This window comes from Mercenaria mercenaria, chromosome 16 (assembly GCF_021730395.1).
Source record: "Mercenaria mercenaria strain notata chromosome 16, MADL_Memer_1, whole genome shotgun sequence".
NCBI lineage: Eukaryota > Metazoa > Mollusca > Bivalvia > Venerida > Veneridae > Mercenaria > Mercenaria mercenaria.
In genome coordinates, this window is record NC_069376.1 from 23,502,365 (window position 1) to 23,522,776 (window position 20,412).

A 20,412-nucleotide genomic window follows, 5' to 3' on the forward strand; every position below is an offset into this window, starting at 1 on the left:
AGATACTGAAAAAATTAATGTTTTGGCTATAGGAACAAAGTGGTGGATCTGTTCAGTATGAATCAGTGTCAAAGTAGAAAAAAAAGATTTTATGCCCTTCTTTGAAAAAAAGAGAAAATTAATTTTGCTCATGTCAGTCTGTCCATCAGCCACTGGACCATTAAGTTTACAGTCAGTGACTGGAGAACATGTGGGTTGTCAAACTTCGTAGGATGATTGCTTGTTGTAAGTACATGGCCCCTGAAGTTATTGAAGATAGTAAATTTTAAGTAGGTCTACATTTGTGGTAAAATTGACCTAGACTGAATATTGGTTTTAGTCATTAGGTGGAGAACACTTGGGTCTACAGAGTTTAAACTTGATAGGATCATTGCCTGTGGCCAGTAGCTTTTGTTTTTGGGGACAGTAGGTCAAAGTTCTAGGTCAAAGTGCATTTGAGAAAAAGTTTTAGATTAATAATTGTAGAATATTTGAGTCGGCATAGCGTGGTAGCATATAGACAGAATACAACCACTACATTTTAATATTTCAGTAGGTCAAAGGTCATGGTCATAGGGACTGAAATTTTTCTTGTCAATATTTAGAGTATGCTAGGCCTACCACAAAAGGGAAACAGTAGTTCAGTGGTTAAACTGCCTGCTGCTCAGCCCAGAAGTTGCGGGATCTAGTCCCGCTAGCATCACGATTGCACCAGCTTTAATGACGCCAGTTCTGGATTTTCAAGGAAGTGGATTTAAGAGTGATTGGAATGAGCAAAACTTTTATCACATTGGAGCTTATTATTAATAAGTAGATGTGAAAACTAAACAACTTCCATAAAACAGCTATGGATGATTGCCAGGGCGGAGTCAGTCAATTATCTCTAGGTTAAAGTTCAAGGTCACTGTGAGAGCATTTTAGACTGAACAAGCAATTTCTAAGCAATAACTAGAGAGAGCTTTGGTATGTGGCAGTCAAACTTCGAGTTATGATTGGCTGTGTTCTGTGTTTTGCAAAACCCATGTTTATTTATAAATTTTTGGTATAGTTGATTTACATGTAATTGTTGATATATGTTTAGTCTATTACTGTACATACACAAAGCTAACTCAGCATTACACTTGAATATTCCCGTGTACTTACATCAAGTTAAAACTTGGCTATCAGTTAGTTATAGATTGTAAGTGAAAATACTGACTTAGAGAAAGGTAGCCAGAAAAGGAAATGGGATTGTAAGCCATGATAAAACTGAAATTATGCCTTAGTTTCTACTAAGTTTGTCAATGCATGTGTTGAAATATATGTGAAAATATTTCATATTTGTAAGGACTCCAAGAGTATGTTACTTGCATACATCAGTTTATTCAGATAAAAAAAAAAATAAGAAAGAACTTAGTGTCTGTTTGAGAAAGTAAGTACCTGTTTTAGAGATAAAAAAGTATGTTCTCATTTGAGAGGTGTGAGTACCTGTTTGAGAGATGTAAGTACCTGTTTTGGAGAAGTAAGTTCCTGTTCGAGAGAAGTAATTGTCTGTTTCAGAGAATTAATTACATGTTTGTTGAGAGAAGTAATTTCTTGTTTGTTGCGGGAAGTAATTACCTGTTTGAGAGAAGTAATTACCTGTTTGTTGAAGTTTGTTGAGGGAAGTAATTGCCTGTTTGTTGAGGGAAGTAATTACCCATTGAGAGAAGTTTCTGTTTGAGAGAAGTAAGTTCCTGTTTGAGAAAAGTAAATACCTCTTTGAGAAAAGTAATTACCTGTTTGTTGAGAGAAGTAATTACCTGTTTGTTAGGAGAAGTATTTACCTGTGTGAGAGAAGTAATTACCTGTTTGTTAAAGGAAGTAATTGCCTGTTTGTTGAGGGAAGTAATTGCCTGTTTGTTTAGGGAAGTTATTGCCTGTTTGTTGAGGGAAGTAATTACCCATTGAGAGAAGTAAATGTTTAAGGAGGTAGGTTACCTTCATATTTGTATGTGCGCATGTCCAACCGGAAGCTAACGTGACGATTTACGACGACGTTTACGACAAACTAAATGTGTTTGTATATTCATTCTTTTGAAAACAAATCATGAACTTGTCTTCGATCTGATGCTTTATGGTTTAATAATGCAGAAATAATGAATAAATTGCCGCAGAAACGCTTCAAAACAATGTTGCCTTAAAATGACGTCATTGACGTCATGACGTTACGTGTCAGTTACCGCGCAAAATTAATAGCTTTTATCTTGAAAGTACGTAATTCTGTACATTTTCTTTATTTTAGCTATTTTCAAATAACCATTATTTGCTGAAATATTTTTTATGAGTCTTTTGCTCTGAATAATAATCAATATTTTGCTTCTTTTATTTAGTTATATTGAAATGTTATGCGGAATGTAAGAAAATGGATGATGGCAACCAATGTTATTTGGAATATAGTTGGGTGAAAGGTTACTTCTTACGGCCATTTTCAAATAAAAAGTCTAGCAGTTTGATTTGTAATACCTATTTTTCAGGTTCCATTGATAATTTGTTACTTACATACTAAAACTAAGATCTAAAATTGTTCAAATTTCAGTAGAAAATTGTGGTTTCTTGAACTGAATTGATGTTACCATGGAAACAAAGCCCGTGACCTATGTATCTAAATGTAAAATTCAAAAGCGTTGACACTGGTCTATTTAAGAAACACAGCTTCGGCTTTTTATTTTCATTTCAACAATATTCATGAGAATAATAGCAGCACGCTGAACGATTTTTCCATGAAAAATGGCAGACGAGGGGTACTGCTGTACGTATTCTAAGCTGTGCAATTTGTTTGAATAAATGCAAATAACACGAAAATGTAACCTACGTTAGAAATAATATGTTTTAAAGCTACATCAACTAGAAAGATAATCTTATTCAATATTTTTTTAAAGAAATTACGACAAACAGCAAGATATAAGCTATTTTAAACATCTCTGTTGCCATGGTTACTTTAAAATTTAAGAAAAATAGGGTACCATGTAAAGTGCTTGGTATTTTGCTAATAATATTACCCAAACATTTCATGTTGGGCATTAACAGAATGGCACTGAAGCCGTCGAAAACCCCTATTTTTATACATAGTTGTTTAAAAATGAGAGAAAATGCGTAACCATGGAAACACGAGCCCCGCGACATATACATTTTAAGCTTATATTAGAAAGATAACGTGCATACCAGTGAAATTATCAATTATACAGACTTCTACGGATATCAATGAAACTAAAATACACTGAAAAATGTTAAATATCCGTATTTTCCTTCTTCTTTCAATATGAAATACCTTTGTAGGGTCATGTTCTTCAAACCTGGATAAAAATTGAACTTGAAGGGACAGAGACAAACGAAATTGAGATTGTAGCAGTTAAAACTTCATATTACACGAAATACAAAAACATGCTGCGTTTCAACTAATTTGAATTTACCCTTGTAACAAGGTATCCTACCTCCTTAAGAGAAGTTTTTTTTGAGAGAAGCAAGTTCCTGTTTAAGAAAAGTAATTACTTATTTGAGAAAAGTAATTACCTGTGTGTTGAGAGAAGTAATTTCCTGTGTGTTGAGATAAGTAATTACCTGTGTATTGGGGGAAGTAATTACCTGTTTGAGAGAAGTTATTACCTGTTTGAGGGAGTAATTGCTGTTTGTTGAGGGAAGTAATTACCCATTGAGAGAAGTACATGTGTAAGAGAAGTTTCTGTTTGAGAGAAGTAATAACCTGTTTGAGAAAAGTAATTACCTGTGTGTTAAGAGACGTAATTACCAGTTCGAGAGAAGTAATTACCTGTTTGTTGAAGCTTGTTGAGAAAAGTTATTACCTGTTTGTTGAGGGAAGTAATTGCCTGTTTGTTGAGGGAAGAAATTACCCATTGAGAGAAGTACATGTTTAAGAGAAGTTTCTGTTTGAGATAGGTAAGTTCCTGTTTGTTGAGAGAAGTAATTACCTGTGAGAGAGAAGTAATTACCTTGTTGTTTAGAGAAGAAATTACCTGTTTGTTGAGGGAACTAATTATGTCTCCCCCAGGAGACATGTTGTTTTTGCCCTGTCCGTCCTTCCGTCTATCCGTCCGTACGTCACACTTCATTTCCGAGCAATAACTGGAGAACCATTTGACCTAGAACCTTCAAACATCATAGGGTTGTAGGGCTGCTGGAGTAGACGACCCCTATTGTTTTTGGGGTCACTCCGTCAAAGGTCAAGGTCACAGGGGCCTGAACATTGAAAACCATTTCCGATCAATAACTAGAGAACCACTTGACCCAGAATGTTGAAACTTCATAGGATGATTGTACATGCAAAGTAGATGACCCCTATTGATTTTGGGGTCACTCCATGAAAGGTCAAGGTCACAGGGGCCTGAACATGGAAAACCATTTCCAATCAATAACTTGAGAACCTCTCGACCCAGAATGTTGAAACTTCATAGGATGATTGTTCATGCAGAGTAAATGACCCTTATTGTTTTTGGGGTCACTCTGTTAAAGTTCAAGGCCACAGGGGCCTGAACATTGATAACCAGTTCCGATCAATAACTTGAGAACCACTTGACCCAGAATGTTGAAACTTCATAGGATGATTGAACATGCAGAGTAGATGACCCCTTTTGATTTTGAGGTCAGTCTATTAAAGGTCAAGGTCACAGTGGCCTGTTCATGTAAAATCATTTTTTGGAAATAACTTGAGAACCACTTGACCTACAATGTTGAAACTTAATAGGATGATTGGACATGCAGAGTAGATGACCCCTATTTATTTTGAGGTCACTTGATCAAAGGTCACAGGAGCCTGAACAGTGACTTGAGAACCACTAGGCCACGAGTGTTGAAATTTAGCGGGATGACTGGACATGCCAAGTAGATGATCTCTATTGCAGCCAACCATCAGTGTCTCTTTGACTTTCACTCCTGACCCCTATTGACTTCTTGCCTATAGGACTTTGCATTGGGGGAGACATGCGCTTTTTTACAAAAGCATTTTCTAGTTACCTTTTTGTTGAGGGAACTAATTACCTGTTTGTTGAAGTTTGTTAAGAGAAGTAATTACCTGTTTGTTGAGAGAAGTAATTACCTTTTTGAGAGAAGTAATTACCTGTTGAGGGAAGTACCTGTTTGAGAGAAGTAATTACCCATTGAGGGAAGTACCTATTTGAGAAAAATAAATACCTGTTTGAGAGAAGTACATGTTTAAGAGAAGTAAGTACCTGTTTGGAAGAAGTAATTTCTTGTTTGAGAGAAGTTACTCTGTTTTTATGCCCCCGAAGGGAGGCATATAGTTTTTGAACCGTCTGTCGGTCTGTCCGCAATTTTCGTGTCCGGTCCATATCTTTGTCATCGATGGATGGATTTTCAAATAACTTGGCATGAATGTGTACCACAGTAAGACGACGTGCAGTGCGCAAGACCCAGGTCCGTAGCTCAAAGGTCAAGGTCACACTTAGACGTTAAAGGATAGTGCATTGATGGGAGTGTCCGGTCCATATCTTTGTCATCGATGGATGGATTTTCAAATAACTTGGCATGAATGTGTACCACGGTAAGACGACGTGCAGTGCGCAAGACCCAGGTCCGTAGCTCAAAGGTCAAGGTCACACTTAGACGTTAAAGGATAGTGCATTGATGGGCGTGTCCGGTCCATATCTTTGTCATCGATGGATGGATTTTCAAATAACTTGGCATGAATGTGTACCACAGTAAGATGACGTGCAGTGCGCAAGACCCAGGTCCGTAGCTCAAAGGTCAAGGTCACACTTAGACGTTAAAGGATAGTGCATTGATGGGCGTGTCTGGTCCATATCTTTGTCATCGATGGATGGATTTTCAAATAACTTGGCATGAATGTGTACCACAATAAGACGACGTGTCACACGCAAGACCCAGGTCCGTAGCTCAAAGGTCAAGGTCACACTTAGACGTTAAAGGATAGTGCATTGATGGGCGTGTCTGGTCCATATCTTTGTCATCGATGGATGGATTTTCAAATAACTTGGCATGAATGTGTACCACAATAAGACGACGTGTCACACGCAAGACCCAGGTCCGTAGCTCAAAGGTCAAGGTCACACTTAGACGTTCAAGATCATTTTTCATGATAGTTCATTGATGGGCATGTCCGGTCCATATCTTTGTCATTCATGCATGGATTTTAAAATAACTATGCATGAATGTGTGACACAGTAAGACGATGTGTCGCGCGCAAGACCCAGGTCCGTAGGTCAAAGGTCCTTAACTCTAACATCGGCCATAACTATTCATTCAAAGTGCCATCAGGGGCATGTGTCATCCTACGGAGACAGCTCTTGTTACTACATTTTTAGCTCGACTATACGAAGTATAAGGAGAGCTATCCTACTCGCCCCGGCGTCGGCATCGGCGTCTTTCCGTGTCCCCACCTTGGTTAAAGTTTTTTTACACTTTCTCTTTTTTCAACTTATCTCTGTAATTACTTGATGGATTTGATTCAAACTTGAAATACTTATTCTTCATCATCATCCACGTCATCTGACATGAGGGCCATAACTATGGCACCAATATTTCATGAATTATCCCCCCTTTTCACTTAGATTTTCAGGTTAAAGTTTTGATGCACTTTCACTCTATCTCTGTTATTACTGAATGGATTTGATTCAAACTTAAAATAGTTGTTAAGCATCATCACCCACATCATATGACACAAGATGCGTAACTCTGGCACAATTTTTCATGAATTATTCCCCTTTTTACTTAGAATTTCAGGATAAAGTTTTATGCACTTTCACTCTATCTTTTTTTTTTTCTTTTTTTTTTCTTTACCATGACTGAAATACAAACAAACAAACATTTTATCTTTACCTCTCTTATTACTTTAAGTTGATATTTTTGACATAGACTCAGGCTATTGTGCAATATCTTCATCCACAATTGGAGTCATTAAACACTCCAGTGACAGCTCTAGTTTCCTCAGATGTTCCCAGTATCACTATCCAGCATCGAAATAGTCGAGCGCGCTGTCTCCTGTGACAGCTCTTGTTTATATCTGTAGTGCAGTAATAAATGTTTCACCTCTTACAAACTTTAGATGATACACTATTTTTAGCTCACCTGAGCAATGCTCAGGTGAGTTATTGTGATTGCTCGGTGTCCGGCGTCTGTCTGTCGTCTGTCAACATTTAGCTTGTGTATGCGATAGAGGCTGTATTTTTCCATGGATCTTCATGAAATTTTGTCAGAATGATAACCTTGATGAAATCTAGGCCAAGTTTGAAAATAGGCCATCTGGGGTCAAAAACTAGGTCACTAGGTCAGCTCAAGGAAAAACCTTGTGTATGCAATAGAGGCTGTATTTTTCAACTGATCTTCATGAAATTTTGTCAGAATGATAACCATGATAAAATCTAGTTCGAGTTCGAAAATGGGTCATCTGGGGTAAAAAACTAGGTCACTAGGTCAAATAAAAGAAAAACCTTGTGTATGCAATAGAGGCTGTATTTTTCAATTGATCTTCATGAATTTTGGTCAGAATAATTACCTTGATGAAATCTAGGCCAACTTCGAAAATGGGTTATATGGGGTCAAAAAGTAGGTCACTAGGTCAAATCAAAGAAAAACCTTGTGTATGCGATAGGGGCTGTATTTTTCAACTGATCTTCATGAAGTTTAATCAGAATGATAACCTTGATGAAATCTAGGCCAAGTTCGAAAATGGGTCATCTGGGGTCAAACACTAGGTCACTAGGTCAAATCAAAGAAAACCTTCTAGATGGGTCATCTAGGGTCAAAAACTAGGTCACCCGGTCAAATTAAAGAAAAGCCTTGTGTACGTAATAGGGGCTGCATTTTACACTGGATATTCATAAAATTTAGCCAGAATGATTGCCTTGATGAAATTTAGGTCAGTATGGGTCATCTGCGGTCAAAAACTAGGTCACTAGGTCAGATCAAAGAAAAACCTTGTGTATGCAATAGAGACTGTATTTTTCAATTGATCTTCATGAAATTTGGTCAGAATGATAGCCTTGATGAAATTAAGGTCAAGTTTGAATATGGGTCATCTTGGGTCAAAAAATAGGTTGCTAGGACAAATCAAAGAAAAATGTTTTGTAATGATTGCCTTTCAAGACCAAATCTAGGTCAGATTTGAATGTAGGTCATCTTGGCTCAAAAACTAGGTCACTAGGTCAAATTGAAGAAAATACTTGTTTACACTTAAGAGACCACATTTTTTGGTCCAATCTTAATGAAAATTGGTCAGAATATTTGTTTCCTTGAAGTCACTAGGTCAAACATGTTTACACTGTTATGGTGTGTTTCTCAGGTGAGCGACCTAGGGCCATCTTAGCCCTCTTGTTTTGTTTGTTTTGGAGAAAAATCAGAAAGAGAGGTGGGTATATAATGCCTATGTCTCAATATTCAGATGTTTAAATGCAAAACTTAAATCTTTAGAGTACACTGTTAATTTACTGACCAACACTTGGAGTCGTAAATCTTTATTATATGTTTTTATGTATGTAGAATATTTATGTTACACTTTCTTTCTCTGTTGTTCTGTTATGTAGTAATGATACGTCTAGTGACTCGTAAGTAAGATGTGTTCTAAAATCCCTACCACAGTTGTTGGAATCCAGTGTTTGCCTCCTAGCCTCAAGGAAATATCCAAAACTTTGTACAGTTCTTGTTGGATATTATATTTCAACATTGCATACAAAATGTATTCAATCATCCAGTTTATGAAAGTTTTAGATTTGAAGGTCCATTTTTTTGGCAGGTTTTAGGTTTACTGTTGACCACTGCAGCCTTTTCAGGGTCAGGTTATAACCGTTATTTCTTGTGAGGAAGTCAATATATTGCTTGCTAGAGGAGAGTTATTCTAATAAGGTGCAGGGAACTCTTCATCCATGTGGTTAAGATGCTAATTTTGTTTCATCTGCTCTTTCAAAGCTGAACTTTACATGTAAAATTAAGCTATCCAGGTGAAGGAATCTGTTAGGTGCCTTACAGTGCATGAAATCATGTCTGGAGTGGGAGGGGTGGGGAGGTACTCACTAGTGCCTGAAATCATTTCTACAGGGGAAGGGGTAGGTGCCAACTAGTGAAATCATGTCTGCAGGGGGAGGGGTGAGTCTGAAATCATGCCTGCAGGGGGAGGGGGAGGTGCCCACAAGTGCCATAAATCATGTCTGCTGGGGGAGGGGAAGGTGCTTACCAGTGCCTGAACTTATGTCTGCCATGGGAGTGGGTAGATGCCCACCAGTGCCTGAAATTATGTCAGCAGGGGGAGGGGTAGGTACCCACCAGTGCCTGAAATTATGTCTGCCTGGGGAGGGGTAGATGCCCACTAGAGCCTGAAATTATGTCTGCAGCGGGAGGGGTAAGTACCCACCAGTGCCTGAAATTATGTCTGCCAGGGGAGGGGTAGGTGCCCACCAGAGTCTGAATAAATGTATGCAGGAGGTGGGGAAGGTGCCCACCAATGCCTGAAATTATGTCTGCAGGGGGAGGGGAAGGTATCCACCAATGCCTGAAATTATGTCTGCCAGGGGAGGGGTAGGTGCCCACCAGAGTCTGAACAAATGTATGCTGCAGGTGGGGAAGGTGCCCACCAATGTCTGAAATTATTTCTTCAGTGGGAGGGGTAAGTACCCACCTGTGCCTGAAATTATGTCTGCCAGGGGAGGGGTAGGTGCCCAACAGAGTCTGAATAAATGTATGCAGGAGGTGGGGAAGGTGCCCACCAATGCCTGAAATTATGTCTGCAGGGGGAGGGGAAGGTACCCACCAGTGCCTGAAATTATGTCTGCCAGGGGAGGGGTAGGTGCCCACCAGAGTCTGAATAAATGTATGCAGGAGGTGGGGAAGGTGCCCACCAATGCCTGAAATTATGTCTTCATGGGGAGAGGAAGGTACCCACCAGTGCCTGAAATTATGTCTTCAGTGGTAGAAGAAGGTACCCACCAGTGCCTGAAATTATGTCTGGCAGGGAAGGGGTAGGTGCCCACCGGAGTCAGTAAATGTCTGCAGGGGAGGGGGAGGTACCCACCAGTGCCTGAAATTATGAGAGAATTTATATAATTATAATTATGTCAGTTTGACATAAAATCCAGCAAACCAGCATGGGGTATGCCTGACACTATTCTCTTCCTTGAGGCTAGTTGTCTCATTTTGGAATGATTTTGTACTAGGTTTCCTAAACTTACAAAAAACCTGGTTGTTAAATAATGGAACTGTTACCCTGATTGATTAATTGACAGCAAAATATATCACTTATTAGCTCAAACAATCCTTGTTTAGTTAGAGTGACTTGGACTTTTAAGTTGTGATTTCGTAAAAAGAGAACTAGACTGTTTGGATTTTAGCCTGTTGTTATATTTAGTTTTCAGTCTCAGTTTTTACCTCACCTGAGCACAAAATGCTCATGGTGAGCTTTTAGTATCATTGGATGTCTGTCATGTGTCTTATGTCTGTCATTCACACTTTCTTTAAACCTTAGCCTGCTGGCGGCAGATGATTCTGGCATTGCGACCAGTGCAGACCAAGATCAGCCAGCACATCCGTGCAGTCTGATCATGGTCTGCACTGTTCGCTATTCAGTCAGTAAATTTTCAGTGAAAACCCCTTTGAATAATAAGTGGTTCTGTCCAAATTGAAAGATGGACCAGTCCATTATAGAAATATAGCAGGGTAAGGGTTAAAGAATGTATCCTCTAAAACAATCTTGTCAGTTTCAACCAAACTGCACAAAAATTTCCTCGGATGGTCCCCTGTCAAATGTCTTCAAATCTAAGTCATCCATGCAGATCAATGGTTACCATGGCAACAAAAACTTTTAAGATCTTCTTTGAATCTGCTGGCCTGATTTTATTTTTTTCAAAATAATAATATATTAGAGAGACCCTCAGCCTAATTTCTTAAAGCCATAGTGATTTGTTAAAAAAAAAAACACATGGCCACCAAGGGGCTGGCTAGTTCTCTTTTTATGGCTTCATAGAAATATTTTAGAACCTCTGAAACCATTGGCTTGATTACATAATAATTCCACAGCACTTACTTTGTCCACCTACCAAATTCCCTTTTGGTTTGTTGAAATATAACCTACTCCCACCCCCTCAAAGGTCAAGGTCACAGGGGCCTGAACATGGAAAACCGTTTCTGATGAATATCGTGAGAACAACTTGACCAAGAATGATAAAACTTAATAGGGTGATTAGACATGCAGAATAGTTGACCCCTATTGATTTTGGGGTCACTTGATCAAAGGTAAAGTTCACAAGGGCCAGAACATGGAGAACCGTTTCCGATCAATACTGGAAAATAATTTAATTTTGTGGGCATGAAATTTCGTGGTTTTGGTCAAAACCGCAGTTTCGTTGGTATATGAATTCGTGGATTTCAACTTTTGAACATAAAATGAATGGGAATATTACTTGTTCATTGGGATTACATTTTGTGGATTGACTCAGTCACAAAATCCACGAAAATTAGTCCCCCATGAATATTAATGATTTCACAGTAACTAGAGAAGCATTTAAGCTAGAACTTCATAGGGTGATAGGGCTTGTAGATGACCCCTGTTGTTTATATTGGTCACTCCACCAAAGGTCAAGGTCACAGGGGCCTGAACATGGAAAAACGTTTGTGATCAATAACTTGAGAACCACTTGACCCAGAATGTTAAAACTTCATAGGATGATTAGACATGCAGAGTAGAGAACCCCTATACATTTTGGGGTCACTTTATCAATGGTCAAGGTCACAGGGGCCTGAACATGACCAAGAACCTTCAAATTTCATAGAGTAATAGGGCTTGCAGATGACCCCTATTGTTTATTTGGTCACTCCATCAAAGGTCATGGACACAGGGGCCTGAACATGGGAAATGTTTCTGATAAAAAACTTGAGAACCACTTGGCCCAAAATGTTGAAACTTCACGGGATGATTGGACATGCCTAGTAGATGACCCTATTGATGTTGGGGGCCATTCTTTCAGAGGTCAGGGTCTAAGGGGCCAGAACATTGAAACGTCATAGGATGATTGGAAATGCCGAGTTGATGATCCCTATATTGCATTTCAGTCACTAAGTCAATCATCAATGTCTCTTTGAATTCACTCCAGTCCACTTTTGACTTCTTGCCTTCTACTACAGTAATTAGCTTTTTGGGGAGACATGCATGTGCTTTTCTACAAAAGCATTGTCTAGTTTCTACCAGACATTTACAGATTATTCAGCCTTGTTAAAAAACATAGAGTATACTTTTATAATCTGTGTGTCAGAAAATGATGGCTCAATATCAAAATAACATCACTGATAGTTTCCTTTTGTTGCCCTGTACCAAAATGGTTCAAACACACTGTGAAACTCAGGTGAGCTATTTAGGGCAATCGTGGCCTTCTTTGTTTGTTGAGCATGTTTTTTTTTCCATTGGGACTATATACAGCTGTTGCATTCTAATTTCCATTCAAGATGGAACAGTTCAGAGGCCCCATTGTTTGGCTACATTTACATATGTCAAATTATCACAATATACAATGTCATTCATTTAGCAGACATTGCCCATGTAAAGTGTGCATTATGATACAATGTTTAGAACATTTGCAGTTATAACTGCTACTCATGGTTGATCATTTTTGTGTCCCCAAAAACTTCTTTTGAGTGGGTGGGAGCACAAAGTGTTGCGCTTGTCTGTCCGACTGTCAATCTGTTCGAACCTTGTGTTGTGCATATCTCAAAAGATATTTGACCAAGAGTCATCAAACCTAACAGGATTGTTATTCAGCATGTGAAGTTGTGCACCTGGGGATTTAATTAGGATTTCACACAGCCACACCAGAGTAATGGTCCTTGACATAGTGAAAAATACACATTAAGTGCTTAAAAGTTTGTATGGCAAAATGTTTGACCTAAAGTCATGAAACCGCGAAGAAATATTATTCAGCATGTGAATTTTTGCACCAGAGATTTGTTTTGGATTTCGCTGTGCAAGACCAGAGTTATGGCCCTTGACTTAGTCATAAATATGCATTAAGGGCATAAAGGATTGTGTCCCATGTATCGCAAAAAGTATTTGACCTACAGTCCTAAAACAGTGGATTGTTAGAAGTTGCATGTGTCGTGCACCTGGTGTTCTGTTTTAGATCAGAGTTATTGTCCTTGACTTAGTTAGAAATGCACATGAAGTGCATAAAATTTTATGTTGTAGTTATCTTAAAACATAAAATTTTTTGCTTTCAACAGTGTGACAGAAAAATACTTGGATGAACTTTCCTAATAAGCTTCCGTTCTAGACGACACGGCTGTGTGCACAAATTGTTAGGCAAAATATAAACAAACAAAAACAGAATGTAAAAATATTCACAGTTATATGATAAAACTCGAAATGATGAATGAAAGTCATCCTGTAGATTTAAGGTCTTCAGTTACATCCTCTTTGGGCAGTAAGCACTGGTAAGAACATTAAATTGTTAATGGATCTGATGACCGTGTTTGGGAATAAAGTGTTTGTTGCTCAAATGCCTTTCCTTAATAAAGCTATGTACAGCTGATTACCAATCCCTTATAATTGTTTGCATACGTCACTTTATCATAAGAAAAACATGCAGTTTCTATTTGAAGGGTGGCAGGACATTCTTCTGTCAAGTCGAAACTTAACTTAAAGCAAAACACGATTTTACACTTTAAACTATAACCAGCACTGAATGTTTTACAGTTTCTGGTATTGGATTCATGTTTTTCTCATGCTCTTTGCATTGGCATGTTAACACTGAAGTCTTAATTTACAATAGCCAGTGTTCTTTTCTCACAATTAGTTTATGTTCTAGCAGGAAACACCCATAAAAATATGGTTAATAGCACTGCATTGTTATAACCCTACTGTTATCCACTCCTATAAACTTGTCTATTGTTTGCAGAAAGTTTTATTAATAATTCTGATACGCTTGTATCTCTTAAAACATGCTTACGCTAGAATGACGTTACGTTAACGTGCGGTGACGTCAAAAATTTTGTTGCGACCAAGAAAGAGCGACTGCTATATTTTATCTACTGTTCTAGATTAAAGGTGTATTAGAATTGAAATAATTTATAGCAAAACCGTGTTTTAACACTATTTATACACTCGGGCGGTAATACTCGGGCCACGCCCTCGTGTAATTATTGCACCCGACGTATAACCACCCATCGTGCATAGATAGTGTTAAAGCACTCTTTTGCTATAAATTATTTCTTAAGTGCAAAATCATGAATTGGATACTGAGAGAATTGTGTTGAATCAGTGTGGTACATGTATAGATTTTTGTATTTATATTGATGTGTGATTTTTGAGAGAGGGTTGGGTGGCTATTTTGGCATATCTGAGTTTTCATGTGGAGAGAAATTTTACAACTTCTGTGACTTTATCTGTGTACTGTTCTTCAGAGACTGAGTGATAGATAGATTTTGTACGTACTGTTTATCACTTATCATTAGTAATTATCAACTTTATTGTTAATAAGATTCGTGAGTTTCATCCCACACAAATTCAGAGTTGTTACGACATACATGTTGTATATTGCTTTGCATTTTTGGTTTCAGTAACAATTCAACATTTCATGGATATATATAAAACAAATCGGAGCAAATTCCCAAAATGAAGTTTGCACGAATTTATAACACTCTCGGTGTAAATATTTGTAACTCGCTTTTATGTTTTATATATTAATAATTGCATATCTGAATATACATTTAAATGTAATGTATAAAGATTGGTGAGAAATAGTATAGAATTTGCTGATGGCCATAATATTTTTCAAATGTTTTAGGGATGGTTGGAGACGGAAAAGGTCCTTGTCACAGAACAGAGGAAGTGTTTCTAATATTGATGTGATTGGAAGTGCTTCTACAGCTCAATGTGACCCCTCACCTAACCAATCCAAATCCAGTATGAAAGGTCATAAAGGGTCAAGGCCGCTTAGAGAAAGGACGAAGGAAAGAAGAGTGAGATTGAAACCCAACAATCAGCGGCCGAGTTTGAGACGGGAACACAGTCACGAAAAGTGTTCTCAGGACTCTGAATCAGCTTACCACACTCACGAAGCTAGTGACTCTATTGCTGATAGAACATCTTCAGTTGAACATGATTCAAATGGTTGTGGAAAGAGAGATAACTTAGTTGATAATAAATTGGATATTTCTCCAAGAATTACTGTGTCTTGCAGTTCTGAGGCTACAAAAAAAGTTCAAGCATTTCTTAAAAAGAATGAAAGTCAAGAAAGTGATTTTCCAAAGGATTCTAATTCAGATGATGACAAGTTAGCCGTGATTGATGATGGTTGTGAAAAGTCTAAAAGGCATAGTCAGTCGATTTCCTCTGATAATGATGATGATGATGTATTAAAAGTGAACACCAGCCCAGTAACTGTGAATGCTACTTCAGTCGGAGCAGAAACATTTGTTGGCATCAAGTCAGAGGATAAGAAAATACTTGACACAGGAAATACTGACCTTAGTAAGAAAATACAGTTTGAGGGTGAGTCACATGTGGAATCTAATAAGGTCATGCCAAATCAAGACTCATCTGTAATACAGTGTAGTGGTGAAGCTAGTACCAAAGAAGTCATAAACGACAATCATAGAAAAACTGACGAAAATAGCTCAAGTGGTAAAGTTGTTTTGAAAAAACAACCACATACTGAAGACAGTGATGGTTCTTTTTTAAACATATCACTTGAGAACTCTCCAGAAAAGGAGAGCAGGAATGGTGCTTGTGATACAAATAATGAAACCAAAGAATTATCTAGTCAAAAAAGAGCTTTAAAAAGTACTTGTCCAACTAGTTTGAAGCTAGAAAGTCATACTGACTATATGTCCAAATCTTCTGAATTTACAAAAGATGCACAAAACAGCACCACACATTCTGTCAGTTCTGTCCATTTTACTAAAGACTTAGTTCAACTAAGGGAGATCACTCCAAAAAGCTCAAGGGAGGGAACTCCTACTCATACCCAATCAGATGTCTTGTTACAAACAAAGAGAGCTTTGAGGGGAAGTGGTATGTGCCCAAATTCTGACACCGAATCGGAATCAGACAATAATCTTGCCTCTACTAAACTCTTGCCAAATGTTAGACGGAGAAAAATGAACTTGCCAGACTCAACAGAAATTAGTGGAAACATTTTGAGAAATCGTAGACAAGCCAGTTTGACTCTTAGAGATGCTAAGACCCACAGTACACACAGTACAACTGGGGTCAGTTCTTCAGAGGGAGAAACCGAGGGTACGGAATACAGTCGAGGTAGTCGAAGGGTAAGGGTGTATATTCTTATTTAAGATGTTGCAATTTTCATTGGGATATGAAATACATTGGGTTTGTCTAAAGTGTGTTGAAACATAAAACAGTACATTTTTAGCTCGACTTTTCGAAGAAAATGTAGAGCTATTGCGCTCGCCCCAGCGTCGGCATCGGCATCGTCGTTGGTTAAAGTTTTTGATAAAGTCAAATATACCCCTTTTTAACTTAGAATTTTTGGTTAAAGTTTTATATAACGTCCAGTATCTCTGTTACTATCAAAGCTATTGACTTGAAACTTGAAATACTTATTTACTACCAAAGGCTACACCATAAGAAACAATTCCCATAACTTTGATTAGAATTTTAACAGATTTATGCCCCTTTTACTGGCAAAGCTCTAATTCAGAGTCAAGCACTGAGAAAAGTCGAGCGTGCTGTCTTACGGACATCTCTTGTTTATTAAGTATGAAGGTTTTGTTTCGTGAGATATATGTCTGCCATTGAAGTATAACAAAGGTTGAATTTCAATCAAAAAGACATAATGCACACATACAGATACAAACTAGTTTGTCTCACAATTACAGTTCTCTTGAAGAAATTTCAAAATAAAATCCTAACAAAAATCCCATATTGATATACGCAAAATTGCCTTGTTTTAGACAGATTTGACTTACAGCAACTCTGATTTTGTCTAAGCAAAAATGAAATCCTATCAGTCAGAGGGAAAAACTTTTGCCTCTAAACAGGGGTGATATTAAGTGATTCAAATTCACACCTGTTATTATTCTCAGATTATTTTCAAGCTATGCCTGAAATTGTTCTGTTATACGCATACATATATGAAGTAAGTGCAATACACTTAGCGGAATGCACCTTTACCAAGGTTAAATTTTAAAGTCCTTTTATTTTCAAAATAAGATATTTAATGGAGATATCAAGTTTCAGCTGTATTTGTAGGACACCTGCACTTTGCTAGTACACAGATTTAACCTATAGATAGAGCTTTTGCTGCCACCCTCACACCCCACATTTTTGTTTTGTTAGCTGTGACAGGCAAAAGCTGACTTTAAACCCTAGTGTATTGTAGTTACCAGGAAAGCGAACTCTAGCTGTATTTATTGAGTGATGTCGGCACCACTGAAATTATAGCTCTGTACAGAAACTCTTATATTGCATCTTTCTGATACAGAACATGGCCAGTTCAGAAGAATGGGGTGACCATTTGCAGTCCGATGTTAACAGTACGACTGAGTCGAGCAGCTGTGGAACAGAGCCGGAGATTGCTGAAAATGAGGAACCAGACCAGGAGTCTGAAAATGAAGCACAGTCTGTACAAAGTGGCCAAAATGTGGGAATAACAACCAGTAACTTACATGCCATGAACATTCTTACAGTAAGTTTTATCTTTACAATCCCAGGGCGAAAAAAATAAATGGCAACTGTAAAATATAATTTGATCAAATTTCATTTTCATGGTATTTACAAAATTTAAAAGTTGAAAAATTTTGGATTTGTTTTTTCAGCTGAGAATTTGCCCCTTGATACCCTACCTTATTTTCCTAACTCATTTTCACCTCTGATTTTTCTGTCCAGAGTAATCTTGTATTGTGTAAAAGAAAAGGAATGCTTTTGTGTATATATCTGGTATTCTGTGGCAGAATTAGACAGAAATTGAGTTTGTGGCATGTTAGTCAGTAGTTCTGAAATACATCAGACTTAAGATGAAAAAAAAACAAAAAAAACTGTGAATATTATTTGGGCATGCTGTTTTTAGGTTGAGTTTCTCTTACTCTTGAAAATGCTGTTTTTGCTGCTTGTACAAGCAAAAGTCAAAAATCAAAGTTAGTTTTAACTTGTGGTGAGCCATAGTTTATCTGACATACTTTGGTTACATACCGTTGCATCTCCAGATACACGCTAAGAATTTACCGTAAACGAAGTGTGTATCGTCCCTGCTTCAGGCATTCACAGGTGATATTATCATGTTCTTCGTTTTATTTCAAAAGTTTATCAAAAGATTTTACGTATCTTTTTGTGTCTCAGAGTCTGCTGTGTTGAAAGAAATAGAAAAGTATCTAGGTTTATTATACTGATGCGAAATGTACCAGCACTGGGGAAATGCTGCTTTGTTTTATGCTTGGCTAAGTATCAAATAATTCTGGTAAAAATGTTAGAAGTTCATAATGTTGTACAATTTTAGTTTTTGGTCTTTAATACATTAAGGATGCAAATTTTCACTAAAATGAAGTTTGATTTATGCTCCTACATCCCAAATTAGTTTAGTGTCTTAGTTAATTTATATGATTAACACCATTATTCCATTGGGCATTATTTTGAGCTCTGTAAACTAAATTATTGTTCAGAAACAGACCGTCCCCAGGGAAACTAGAAGTTTGTTAGGGAAAGCTTCTGTGTACTTTTGTAGACAAAGTGTTTCATCAGACAGAACATTTAATAGTACAATTTCATGTAGAGGTGTTCCAAATTAAGTACCTTTGTGAAAATATTCATCATTTTCTGGTATAAGTGGAAAGAGCACATTCATAAAATACTTATTTATGTAGTGTACTCCTGTAATGAAACAAAATGGGGCCAACTTTACAGCTTGCTAGTTTTGGGGTCCATTGAAGATTAAGTATATAAAGGACTAATGGTATTTAAACATTAATAATAATTCAAATATGAAGTAATTCTGTTTTACCAGATTAAAGGTTAAAAGCTCACCAGAGTACAATGTGCTCAAGGTGACCTATTGTGATCACTTGCAGTTCGACATCTGTCTTTAGTTTACCATTTTCTTGTAACAGAATCTCCTCTGAAACTGTTCCTCTTGAATCTAACGAAACTTGGCCTTCATGTTCCTCGGATGGTCCTTTTCCAAAGTTGTTCAACATCTCTTAAACCACAGATTTATTTTGAAATAATTGTATACAAAATTTCTTTGGTTAAACCTTTACCTAAAGTGTTAAGATTACTCGAGTTCATCAAGAAACATGGCCACCAGGGGGCATGGTCACTTTTCCCTGTATGTATACAGTGGAAACTTTGAACATCATCCAAACAACATCTCCTAAATTTTGGGTCCAGTTATAAGTTTTATAGAAATGTTTCTTGATTGACTGTCTAGCAAGTGTTAATATCATTCAGATTTGTCAAGAAACATGTCCAACTGTGATAAAAATAGGAAAATCTCCATACAGCATCTACTCCTAAACCACTGATTGGCTACAGAAATGTTCCTTGGGTGACCCTCTACTAAAATTGATAATAGCCATCATGATAAAAGCCATAAAGCAAGACTGTCTAATGATCAGGTAAAGTCTTCCCTGTATAGCACTGTGGTAAATTTTGAAAACATTTTCCTCACAACCTGCAGGCCAGTTTTCATAGTTATTTGGCTAAAAGGTATCTTGTTATACCTGTTTGAGGTGTGAAACTCTGGTGAGTGGTATAGAGCTGTCATGGTCCTCTTGTTTAAAGTAATCTAATGTGTCTGTCTTTGTTTTTTGTGATAAGTATGCTTGTGTAGAATGATGTTTCATTGACTAAATACAAAATGTTGTGTTACCATCATATGACACACAATATACCTATGTTGCTAAATACAAAATACAGGGTGTGTGGAAAGTTTCTATATTTGTTTATTTTATCTTTCGCCTTGTTCTTTAAGTGTATTTCTTTTGTCTGGACTTGAAATATTTATTTTTGAAAAAAAAAATTCAAAAATAAATACACTTTATTTATAAAAAATATCTCAATTTTACGTATTTTCAGTTAGTGGTTTTAATATGTTTTGTTATGTTGTAAGTATTTTTTTGTTTTACTTTTTTGAGTTCAAACTTCTGCACACCCTGTATTTTCACAGTCAGGCATTCATGAGCACAGTCTGTTTTAATTTTCGCATGTTTTAGTTAATTTTGTAGATTATTTTCTTTTATATATATATATACACCAATCTCATTTGTTTCTAACAAATTCCAATTACAGAACAGACGCCAGGTGGGTATTACACCTTGTAGTTTTACAGTGTCTATATTTCCCTTACTTTGACTTTGTCACTAATTTGACCATTTCAAAAAATTTAATGTACTTTGTGGAATTAGAGTTTTTGCAGTGATTTCTTAAAGTTGTGTTCCATATTTAATTTTTTTTTCAAATGTTGTAAAATTTGACCGCAGTGAATTAATAATTTG

The 20,412-nt window shown here is 37.1% G+C and overlaps 1 protein-coding gene across 1 annotated transcript in view; it reads left to right on the forward strand.

Annotated features, from left to right (window-relative positions):
- LOC123541214 (protein PHTF2-like) overlaps window positions 1–20,412 on the forward strand; it is a 64,538-nt gene that overhangs the window by 11,576 nt on the left and 32,550 nt on the right. Inside the window, exons 7-8 of the mRNA XM_053526382.1 lie at window positions 14,751–16,233; window positions 17,409–17,612. Coding sequence (XP_053382357.1) covers window positions 14,751–16,233; window positions 17,409–17,612 — 1,687 coding nt within the window. The remainder of the gene's footprint in view (window positions 1–14,750; window positions 16,234–17,408; window positions 17,613–20,412) is intronic.